The 11,904-nt window shown below is 40.7% G+C and overlaps 1 protein-coding gene across 3 annotated transcripts; it reads left to right on the top strand.

The window, feature by feature from the left end:
- The first annotated feature begins 732 nt into the window (after positions 1-732).
- LOC117535630 (zinc finger MYM-type protein 1-like) lies at positions 733-4,747 on the top strand. 3 transcript variants are annotated; one of them, XM_034200164.1, is made up of 3 exons: positions 733-757; positions 1,305-1,382; positions 2,553-4,747. In XM_034200164.1, the coding sequence occupies exon 3, from the start codon at positions 3,296-3,298 to the stop codon at positions 4,577-4,579; it is 1,284 nt and encodes a 427-aa protein (XP_034056055.1). In that variant the 5' UTR covers positions 733-757; positions 1,305-1,382; positions 2,553-3,295; the 3' UTR covers positions 4,580-4,747. The 3 variants fall into 3 exon arrangements, 2 of the variants coding, with proteins under 2 accessions (XP_034056055.1, XP_034056054.1); XM_034200163.1 differs by lacking the exon at positions 733-757 and adding an exon at positions 857-962; XR_004567445.1 differs by lacking the exons at positions 733-757; positions 2,553-4,747 and adding an exon at positions 1,940-1,956 and having other exon boundaries at positions 1,250-1,382.
- Positions 4,748-11,904: the final 7,157 nt, after the last annotated feature.

Here is an 11,904-nt window from a genome sequence, read left to right as displayed (position 1 = left end):
ATCTTTATTATCCATTACTTTCAGAGAGGTTAATACATGCACTGCTCTGCCTGATGAGCTAGCAGGAATGGCAGCTAAAGCTACAGGTGTTCCCCACTAAAGGGTCCGTGTGGCAACACAATAAGCAAGGTGAATTATGTCCAATAACGTGTCACCACAACAAGGTGTTTTTTTTGCATTTTGTAAATTGTGTAACTTGCTGCTGTTAAATACCATCAAACTATGTGCAATATGTTATATATGTGTGTAACGGAGTTAAAAATGTGTAGACATAATTATTAGTTATAAATTACGATTTATAATAGGTTGTGAATTTTATTTTTATGAGATTGTTTCCTTTTGATGTTTTTGAGTTATGTTTCTGGTGGGAACACTTTCCCGTTGCACATCTTTTCCCATTTCCTGAATGTCATTTCCGCTTTCCCCTCACATTGAAGTGATCACTGCTGAGGGTAAGCTGTGCTAGGAATTGTGTTATAGTTCATTACAATTTTGTGTGGTAAACCGGCTATTTAAGTTTATGAAAGTGACGTATGTTGTTAAGTGTCAATTTGGGTATATTATTAACCCATTTTTGTTAAGTTTCCACAGTAAGAAATTGTATTTTTGAGTGATATCTACGGTGTGGTTTTGGCGGGAAATAGACGCGATCTGCGTCATTTTCTTTGTTTACATGTCAACACTTTCTGAGTTTTCTTTCTTTCTTTTGTAAAGATGTGCAACGCGGATGCAAAGAGAATATTATTTATTTTCTCAGGTATGTTGGTATTTTGCATTATTACTTAAAAATAAGATTTTCTTGGTAATTTAATAATTTCTCAATGTATAAATAAATACTAGAAGACATTGAAGTGATCACTGCTGAGGATGTGCAACGCGGATGCAAAGAGAATATTATTTTTGTTCTCAGAATAAATGCCAGAAAAGACAACCAGATGCTTTGCTGTCCTGATCGATAACAGGTCGCTTACAGTTGTGACCCGTTACATGTGCAATATATACAACATATGCCATTAATAACTGTGTAATATATACCTGGCTGCTAAATCCTAAGAACTGTTACAGGATTTGTATTTTGAAAAGTATTTATTTTACTTTTATTTTTGTTATTATATTTTTATTATATCATAACTTAGTACTTTTTGTTTAACATAATGTAACATTAAGCTGTCTGTGGCTCTTTCCTGCTGTAACGATGCACATTTCCCCTCTGTGGGGCTAATAAAGGTATTCTGATTGTCCGGTCTTGGTCTTGTCAATACCAATGGCTCAATATGATTATAACACCATTGCTTTCTTATCAGGGATCAGATGAGGTGGAGCTGCCTCAAGACACAGAGGATGAGGCAGATAGAAGCAGCAGCAGCACAGAGTTGCAGCAGGTATGTTAAGTGCTGTAGTCAGGTGATTTAAATTTGAGATGAGAGGAAGAAGTGTATCAGAAGTGAATACAGTATGAATAACATTTAAACTTTAAATGTTATTCATACTGTATTCACTTCTGATAGCAGTGGTTCTCAACTGGTCAGGCCTCGGGACCCACTTTTTCCTTTGTCAATAGATCGCGATCCGACATTTTTAACCACTCAAATCTATTAAAAAAAAAATCGTGCTGTAATATATACACTTTTCAGCATACAATATTAATTAAAGTGAAGTACAGTGCATATATCCCTTCACAGAACAAAATAATGCTTTTAAATAAGGTTTAATGAGATGATATAATCAAAGCTGAACTGAATAACATAAAAAGGCACATGCTGAAAACCCAACCCCAGAAGGGGGTCTGGGGAGATTCTCCCCCAGGAGAATTTTAGAAATACTAACATATAAACTACCCATTCTGGTACACTCTGAGAAGAAAATATATAGATGTATTACTACCCGACATATTAATAATATTTTATGCCATTGTTTGTTTTTCACTTTGTTCCGACAGCTGAACTTGCTGCTCCTCACAGAGAGAAGAGCAAAGAGGAGAGAGTCTGAATTACTTTAAATTGTGGGTAAGGGTAGATAGCCCCCATTGTTCTGTGACCTGTCAATCATCAAACCGGATGTCATATTTCATTATGTGTTAATTTGTATCTGAAGTTGTACCCATGGATGTATAAAGAATAGTTATACTGCAAAGTTATTCTCCGTGGGGACTTCCGACAACAATCTTGATTCTGATTGGCCAGAAGAATCGAAAAAAACATCAGCAAAGATGTTTTATTGAGAAGATGATCACTACGTGACAGAAGTTTTCAAAACCGTTTATGGTCTCCCGTACTTCCAGTCCAATGCACGCCTACTGCATGCACAGCGTTAGAAAGTCGGGCCTTCAAAATAAAAGTTTGACTTTTTTCCACAACCTGCACACGACTCTGCGACCCACTCGAAACGGGTCCGCGACCCACCAGTTGAGAACCACTGATTTAAAGTGTTGTAATGTAAAGCAGAACAAATACTTAGTTGCTCACAAAACTGAGTGCACTACTAGTAATAATACAACCAACATGATTTCCCAGCAGTGTTCTATATCTGTTTGTGTCATGCTTTCATATCAGAGATCAGATGAGCTGGAGGTGCTTCAAGACAGGGATGGTGAGACAGCAAGAAGCAGTTTAGAGTTGCAGGTAAGTGCTGTATAAAGGGCCAGGTAATTTGGTATTTTCAATGATGTCTCATGTCAGCAACAGGCTAGCATATTGTCGTATATTATAGGAGAGACCTGAGGAGACAGACATGAGGAGAGAAGTGCAGGCAGGCAAGCAGAAAGCTGAACCAAACCATGCTGACCATGCTCATTGTAGTGCAGCAGCTTATCAACAAAATGTTACGATTCCAAGAAAAGTGGTACCATGAATTTCCTTGGCTCCACTACAGTCCAGGAGTCAATGGAACGTTGTGTTTTTTCTGTGCTCAAGTTTTTGGGCACGGTAGATCAAATTGGCCAAGAATGCAGAACAGACCTTTTGCAAAACTGGTTTCCGAAACTGGAAAAAGTCAACTAAAAAATGTGCAGAACATGGCCAAAGCAATGCACACAAAGTTGCTGTCACTACCCACTGCCAACAAACTAAACCAGTCAATGTCCAGTTATGCACAGCAGCAGGAATCAAGACGGTGTCTATTAAAAATTGTGAGCTCCATACAGCTCTTGGCAGGGAGCTGCTCTTAGGGGCCATGCAGCTGAAGAAGGAAACTTGAGCCAGTTACTCAAAGTAAGATCTGAAGATGACCCTGGCGTAGAGAGATGGCTGTCAACAAGAACACATGATTTCACATCCCCCCCCAAATCCAGAATGAAATGTTAAATATATTTGCAAACACCATAATTAGGGAAATCATTAGCTCAATTTACAAGTTGCCTCTCCAGTATTCTATTCTTATTGATGGAACACAGGACATAGAAGGGACTGAACAGGAAGCCATTTGTGTGAGGTATGTAGACCATGATTTGGTCCCCCAGGAGGCCTTAGTGGGTTTTTACGAGGTCTCAAGCACAACTGGGGAAAACTTAGCAAAAGTTGCCACAGATGTGTTGCTGCGCTTGAATCTTCCGCTGTCTGGTCTGCGTGGACAAACATATGATGGGGCAGCAAACATGTCAGGCGACAGAAAGGGAGCACAGGCCAGGATAAGGGAGATGCAGCCACTGGCTTTGTATGTACACTGTGTTGCCCACTGTGTAAATCTTGTCACCCAGGCTGCTTGTAAGGCTTCTTCCCTAACATCTGATGCTCTGGATTGGCTCCACAAGCTTGGATGTCTGTACAAATTGTCAGGCAAATACAAAACTAAATGTGTGAACATTGCAACAGCAGCATCAGGGACAGTTAGCAATCTGGGGCCCTTGTGTCAAACAAGATGGACCACCAGGACTCCAGCAATCTGGTCTGTGCTACGTCAGTATGAGTCAGTGCTACTGAGCTTAGAGGACATGGCCCAAACAGATGCCCCAAACACTGGTGTGACTGCAAGAGGGTTGCTGGAGAGATTCGGAAAAGGTACGACAGTGTTAGGACTCATTCTAGCCACTGAAGTAATTCAGGAGTTGGAGTGCCTTAATTGCACACTGCAGAAGCAGACAGAAACCGTGTCTGGTATGCTATCTGCAGCAAATTGTGTTAGGACCACCCTGAGGGCAAAGAGAATGGAAGAGAAGTTCCAGGAGATTTACAGCCGAGCGACAGAGAAGATCTGCATGCTAAATATTGAGCCAATAAGCATGCCACACATCCGCCGTGCACCAAAACGCTTTATTGGCAACGACACTACTGCACACACACCCACAACCCCAGAAAAACACTACAGAGCTGACTTCTTCAAGGTGATGGATACTGTGGACATGCAGCTGAAGGAGAGGTTTCATCAGAGTGGTCTGACAATATTGGCAAAGCTGGAGGAAGTCCTCCTAACTGGGGAGCTGGACACCGCAGTGGTGGACCAGTATCCTGAATCAAACCAAAGGTCACTGAAGGTGCAGCTTGACATGTTTAAGCTCCAGTACCCTTTCAAATCCACTTCAGAGGACGCAGCTATTTTGAGGAGTCAGTTGCCTGAAGTCTGTGGCTTTTTCGACCAAGTATAACCCCTTATATACGGCTTCTTATGGTTGTTCCTGCAGTCTCTGCTGAAGCAGAGAGGAGCTTCAGTGCTCAGAGGAGGTTGAAGACCTGGCTGAGAAGTACAATGTTGCAAATTTGCATTAACAATGTAGCAGTCACATTCACAAGGAGTTGCTGGATAAAGTCAGCAGGGAAAAGATTTGCCAGGAGTTTATTCAATTCAATTCAATTCAAAACCTTTATTTATACAGATAAAACCCACTGCTTCAATTAGTTCCAAACATTAATACAAACATGACAGAAAACAAAGGACATTATATGATACTACAGTTTGTATACTAGTAGCATTTACAGACACCAATATTTTCTGATTGTATAGCGTCTATCCTAGCTTTAAAAACATGAAATGGAATCAAACTGCTTAGCTTCCATTCCTTTTGTAGACTGTTCCATGCTAGCGGCGCTGCGCATCTAAAAGCTGTATTTCCTAATACAGTCCTAGCAGTTGGCACATGTAATACAACCACAGCTTTAGATCTCAGGCAGTAGCCATTTACAATACGCTGTGAGATCAGGGAACAGATGTAAGACGGAAGTTTCCCTAACATTGCTTTATAAATAAAAAGATACCAGTGATTTAGCCGCCATACAGTAAGTGAAAGCAACCCTGCCCTTGTATACAGGGTACAATGATGAGTCAAAGTCTTACAGTCTGTCACAAACCTTAGTGCACTATGATAGGCGGCATCTATCTTGGTGAGGTAATTGGCCGGCGCATTCATATAAAATAGATCACCATAGTCCAGCACAGGTAAAAAGGTCACAGTGACTAGCCTTTTCCTGGCCTCAAGAGAGAAACAGGACTTGTTTCTATAAAAAAAAACTAGCCTAACCCTCAGTTTTTTAAGCAGGTTATTTACATGCAGTTTAAAAGAATCATCAAGCCAGATACCAAGGTATTTGTAAGAGGTTACCACTTCAAGTTTTTTTCCTTGCATGGTTACAATATCTAAAACAGGCTCTGGTGACTTTTTAGCTTTTGAAAAGAGCATTAACTTGGTTTTATCCACATTTAAAAGAAGCTTAAGCGCTGAGAGCTGAGTCTGAACAGTGTTAAAAACAGTCTGTAATTTAACAACAGCCTCCTTAACTGAGGTACCTGCACAATACATCACAGTATCATCCGCATAAAAATGTAAGGTAGCTTCCTCCATATTATCACCCAAGCTATTAATATAAATGGAGAATAAAAGTGGACCTAGAACAGAACCCTGAGGTACACCATTAGAAATGCTCAACCACTCAGAAGTGAGCCCATCAAAGTGTACACATTGGGACCTTTCAGAGAGGTAGTTCACAAACCACCCCACTGCAAGGCTGGACAAGCCAATGCTGAGTAGCCTCTGTTTTAAAATGCGATGATCAACGGTGTCAAACGCTTTAGAGAGATCAATAAACAGAGCTGCACAACTCTGCTTATTATCTAAAAAACTAGTGATGTCATTTACAACTTTCATTGTGGCAGTGATGGTGCTATGTTTTTTTCCTGAAGCCCGACTGATGTTTCGACAGGATATCATTTATACATAAAAAGTCCTTTACTTGCTCACTCACTAGTCGTTCAAGCACTTTAGCCAGAACTGACAATTTCGAGATTGGCCTATAGTTATTTAAAATAGTTGCCTCCCCTCCTTTCAGTAAAGGCAAGACATAAGCAGACTTCCATACTTTAGGAATTGTATTTGTGCTAAGGGAGAGGTTAAAAAGAGAAGTAAGCGGTGGAGCAATAAAATCTACAGCTATCTTTAAAAAGAAAGGTTCTAGGTTGTCCGGGCCAGCCGGTTTCCTAGGATCTAACTTGGATAAAACATCATGGACAACACCAACAGTAAAAGGGGTAAAACTGAAAGGGTTTTCCAGACCACATTGTTCAAGGATTGGAGCGTTCACAGAAGCAGAAGCACAGTCAGTGACAGAATCAAACAGCGAGCTACAAGACACAAAATGCTTATTAAAACAATTGAGCATAGTAGCCCTGTCTGATATAATGCCAGATTCTGTGGTAAGGCATGGAGGTAGCTCATTTGGAATATCACCAGTGGAAATCGATTTTATGGCTTTCCAAAATTTCCTAGGATTATTCAGATTTTCTGTGGTAACTGACAAATAGAACTTTGATTTAGCACTTTTTATTTGTGATGTGAAGCTATTTCTTAGCTGCCTAAAGCGTAGCCATTCTACCTCTGAGCCTGATTTCCTAGCCTTAGCCCAGGCATTGTTTCTCTCATGAAGGAGACTGGACAGTTCAGCGGAAAACCAGGGATTGTCTCGACCCTTCACTCTGAATTTACGCAGAGGTGCATGTTTATCTATAATTTTCATAAAACCAAGATAAAAATAAGACCATGCAGTTTCTACATCCGCACACAGATTGATCTTACCCCAATCAAAATCAAACAGATCGTGTAAAAAACCCTGCTCCACAAAGTGTTTTTTATCTCTCCTTGTGATAATGCGTGGTTTCACTTTTTGGATCTTAGTGTCCCTAATTGTGGCTACAACACAGTGGTCACTCACATCATTAGCAAATACTCCCACAGATGAGTATTTATGTGGCACATTTGTTAAAATGAGATCAATTAAGGAGGATTTATTTGGGGACTTAATGTTTGGGCGAGTAGGACTATCTACAATCTGAGTAATGTTCAAAGAGGTACACAGGTTTTTAAAGTCCTCTGACACAGAAGTTAACCAGTCCCAATTAAAATCACCAAGCAGCACTATTTCCTTGTAGGAAAGTTGAGATAACAGTTTTGCCAGTGAAGATAAGGAGTCCTTGACAGCTGAGGGGGGTCTGTAGCAACCCACCACCATGACCTGTTGACCCATTGTGACTTCGACATTCACAGCTAAAAATTCCAGTTGTTTACTAACCGATTTGGAAACCATATTTGTTACACAAAACTTATTTTTCACATAAATGGCAACGCCACCACCTTTTTTAGGACGGTCAGTGCGATATACATTGTAACCATTTATGTAAATGTCAGAGTCCAGGATGGATTTGTCAAGCCACGTTTCTGATAAGACAATGACATCAGCATCAGTTGAACTCGCCCAAATACGGACAAAATCTAATTTAGGTAACAGACTACGCACATTTAAATGAATTAAACCTAACCCCGATCTAGAAATAAAATCAGCAGGAGTAGCTATTTGACTAAAAGTACTAGGTGGACCCGGATTTGGCTGTACATTCCCCGATAGCAACAACAATAAAAATACCAAGCACCTTTTCCTCTTAATCAACACACAAACATAGTCAACTGTTTTAGAGTCACCAGAAAACTTCGCGAAAGTGAGATTAGAGTTCAAAAAACAATTCTGAAGGACCATCGTGGCAGGCAAGTGAGAAAGACAGACATTTGACGAGATGAATGTCCGCGACAGTGCAACCAGCAAATGTTTGTGCAACCCATCCGAACCTGTACAGGGGATGTCCACTGCCGGCGACAGAACAGACCCGAATCCAGCAGATTTTTCAGGATGACTACCGATCTTCTCATTGTCCAGTACAGTCAAAAAAAGGCACAGCAGAAACACGACATTTGCCATTTTCCCAGTTCAGCACAACAGCATCCACGAAGTTCCCGAAACAAAACCACGGACAGCAGCAAGGAATAGGCAACCAGCAGTGTGGCAACACTCCGGTTTCTCCGCGATATCCCCCGATCAGGCCTCCGCACCGGCAGAAGCAGAAAACAGCTGTGCAGGTCTCCCCAGCGGATGGCGGCCTTCAGCTGCGGGACTCCTCCGTTGCGAAATCTCCTCCACACAGCAGCGACAGGTGTGTATGTCTGGCGCGCGTGTTCAGCCATGTAATGATCTCTTCGGGAAGTGATCATTGAAGTGAGTTGAAATGAATGCACTACATTTAATCCACGTGAGTTTACAACAACAAAAATAATCGCTTTGTTTTTATATCACATCCGACCGGAGGAAAATGCAGCACGGGTCTCACTACCGATGTCTCACTATCCTTGCGAATGAGTACAGGAAGCATGTGTTTGGTTCTTTTAGCTGAGAAGAGCAGAGAGGACAGTAAAGGATACATGGAGAGATGGGATTAGGCGCTTTCACACCGCAGTACTTTTCCCACAAAGGTTCATCAGAACTCTTTAGTTCTCATGAACTAAGTACAGATCGTGTTCACACCGGAATAAATCCCTGGGGGTGGATTAGGCAAATGAAGCCGCTGACGTCACTTCTTCTTCTTCTTCTGCTTTGGGTTTACTGGCAGGCCGCAAACAACTTCACGGCGTATATACCCGAAGTCCCCGGCCGGAAGTCCCCGGAGTTGGGGACTGGCTTCTACTGCTGGGACTCCCAGCAGCTTCTACTGAAGCAGAAATATGAACCTTTTTCTCCCACGAAAGTCCCTGCTCTCTAGCAGGGACGGAAAGGGGGTAAAAAGGTTCTCATGAACTAATTTTAGTTCCGGATTTTTTTGGTGTGAATGCGACATTTCGGAACTATATCGGAACTAAAGTGGGAAAAGTACTGAGGTGTGAACGTGCCTATTGAAGGGATAGATTGAGGACGATGAAACGTTTTCTTTATAATAAAAGTTTGATTTATAATAAAAGTTTGATCTGTTGTTTGTCTTAAACCTTCGACCTAAACCATTATATTACATTTTTCTATTTTTACCTGTTTTTGGTTCGTCTGGTCATATTTTGAATAATTTTTTATATGACCATAAATAAAGAAGAAGAAAAAACAAAGTGAAAATTGAACCTCACATTATTTTATCGTTTATTTGAACTGGGACAGCACATTAATGAACATTTTAAACAAAATAATGCTTTCAAATGTAAATGAGCTGGATTTGAGCTTTGAGCTAATTTCTATCCGTAGTGCCATCACATACAACATTTATGAACATAACATTTATATACATGGCAAACAGAAATACAAGATATGCAGAAAGAGCATGAGCAGCATACAAACATTTACCACAAGGCAGAGATGTTCACAAGTCTCTTTTTGCAAGTCCAAGTCAAGTCTCAAGTCTTTGGTCACGAGTCCAAGTCAAGTCTCAAGTCTTTGTGGGGTGAGACTTGATCAAGTCTCAAGTCTTTGGTCACGAGTCCAAGTCAAGTCTCAAGTCTCTAAAAAATAAAAGTCTCATGTCTCTTCTGGTTGTAATAAGCCTTCTATTGTCTGCTGCTATCCAGTCTGTTAAGAATACTGCACAGCTATATCTAAGAAATTCAAAGCATTTACTGTATTATTATCACTCCTATATCTATTAGCATACAGTATCAGTACTGATTAGTTGTTTGTTATATGATCACTTTAAACAGGCTATTGCAATGCAATATGAGGAAAAACATCACAGTTTAGCTAAATGCAAACAACTTATAAGCAAAACACTTCAGAATCAGAAATCAGTATCACAAATACTTTATTAATCCTCCGCAGGGAAACTGTTAAAAGTACTTAAAAGTAAACATTTGTTCTGTGCCATTTGCAACTAAAAAACTATTGCTGCAATATTATCTGAAATATACTGAACTGGTGATATTAAAACATGACCTGTTCCAAAAGAGATATCTACCATTAACACCATTTACCAGCCAAATGCTGGTAAATCATGCAAGTGGCTGGTAGGCCTACTGTATGTTGCACGCACCAGCCAAAAATAACAATGGCAATCTATTGAGTGGCTGGTAAAATTTCAACATTCACTAGGCTAGCCATTTGGCCAGTGGACAAAAATGTTAAAATTTGACCTCTGCAACCGTATTGTTTAATTACACTGGGTCTCTAATTACATATTTGAAGTCTACTATAAATAAACATATTCCTCTATCCTCTCACTCAAACCCAGTGTAATGGTAACCTGATAAACCTTTAACATTAACGTTACGTGGTCAACAATAAACCTGTAACCTGCCTATAAACCGACAGGTGTATTTATGTATGTAACTATGTATTTTTCTACGTTTAATGTTAGCCAGTAGATGGTGGCAGCGGAACGTAATGATTAACGTTACCGACCTTTTTTATGTCATGTCAAGAGTTGGATGTCAACGCCACTCAACGCAAACAAGTGTGACAAGCAAACATTCACTCATCTTTTCAAATATTCAGTTTCAAGTTAACATTACATAGCTGATGCTGAGCTAAACATGTTTGCTAACCGTCCATATGCGTTAATGTGACTGACCTCTCCGGGTGAGTTTTCAAGTGCCTGATGAAATTTGACGTTGTTGCACCAGCATCCTTGATTTTAATATTGCAGACTTTGTAGTGTGCGCTCCTTTTGTTGGTGCCGCCGGCGTTTTGTTCGAAGTTTTTATAGTTGAACCTAATTACAAGCGGTACAGCTGCAGGTGTGCCGCCGGTCGCCATGGTGTTACCATGATGTTAATATTAATGTTAAAGGTGGGGTAGGTAAGTTTGAGAAACCGGCTCGAGATACACTTTTTGTTATATTCCATGGAATGCTCTTAACATCCCGATAGCCGGCCCGGCTAAAATAACTGGATGGCCTACCTGCCTGTCAGCCTCCCATCGGGGCACAAACTTATCTCGTGCCCTCATTGGTCATGTGTGCGTTCGTGTGTGTTGGAGGAGGGGCTCTGTGAGGAAGTGGCAGATTTTCTCCGGTTGTGTATTTTCAAATTCTAGCGATCTCGAGCCGGTTTCTCAAACTTACCTACCCCACATTTAATACGCCAAAAATAGAAAACACAATGATTGTTCACGAGTCCCAAAACACGAGTCCAAGTCGAGTCCAAAGTCTTTTGAGCAGGAGTCCAAGTCAAGTCTGAAGTCTCTGTGTGCGACTTAAGTGCGACTCGAGTCCGAGTCGCAGACTCGAGTCCCCATCTCTGCCACAAGGCAGTACAATATAGCAGCTACGACATATAAAGTGCAGGAGGAGATAAAAGTGCAAAAAAAGAGCTACATAAAGTGCAAGATGAGATACCCCTGTATTAAAGTGCATTTAGCGGTGATTGCACGTCTGTTTGTTTCTTAACCATTCTTTGAGGTGACCTTTAAAACTATTGAGAGTGGGACAATCCCGTATCTCAGTTGGGAGGCTATTCCACAATGAGCTGCCTTTTAGGGCTGAACGATATACCGTGTCATGGCGATAACCGCGATATGCGCATGCCAGAGTTCCCGTTAGAAAAAATGTGTGCCGGTCACCCTGTCCGTTAGGATTTAAATCTTCCGGACAAATTGGAAATTTCCCGGTCAAAGGTCTTTGTTATTTATTGAGCTTTAAAACAAATTGACAACAACTCTATATATTAAGGATGAAATAATCAAGGCA

Source organism: Gymnodraco acuticeps, unplaced genomic scaffold (assembly GCF_902827175.1).
Source record: "Gymnodraco acuticeps unplaced genomic scaffold, fGymAcu1.1, whole genome shotgun sequence".
NCBI lineage: Eukaryota > Metazoa > Chordata > Actinopteri > Perciformes > Bathydraconidae > Gymnodraco > Gymnodraco acuticeps.
Note: the sequence above shows the minus strand (reverse complement) of the source record. Positions and strands in the feature narration are given on the sequence as shown.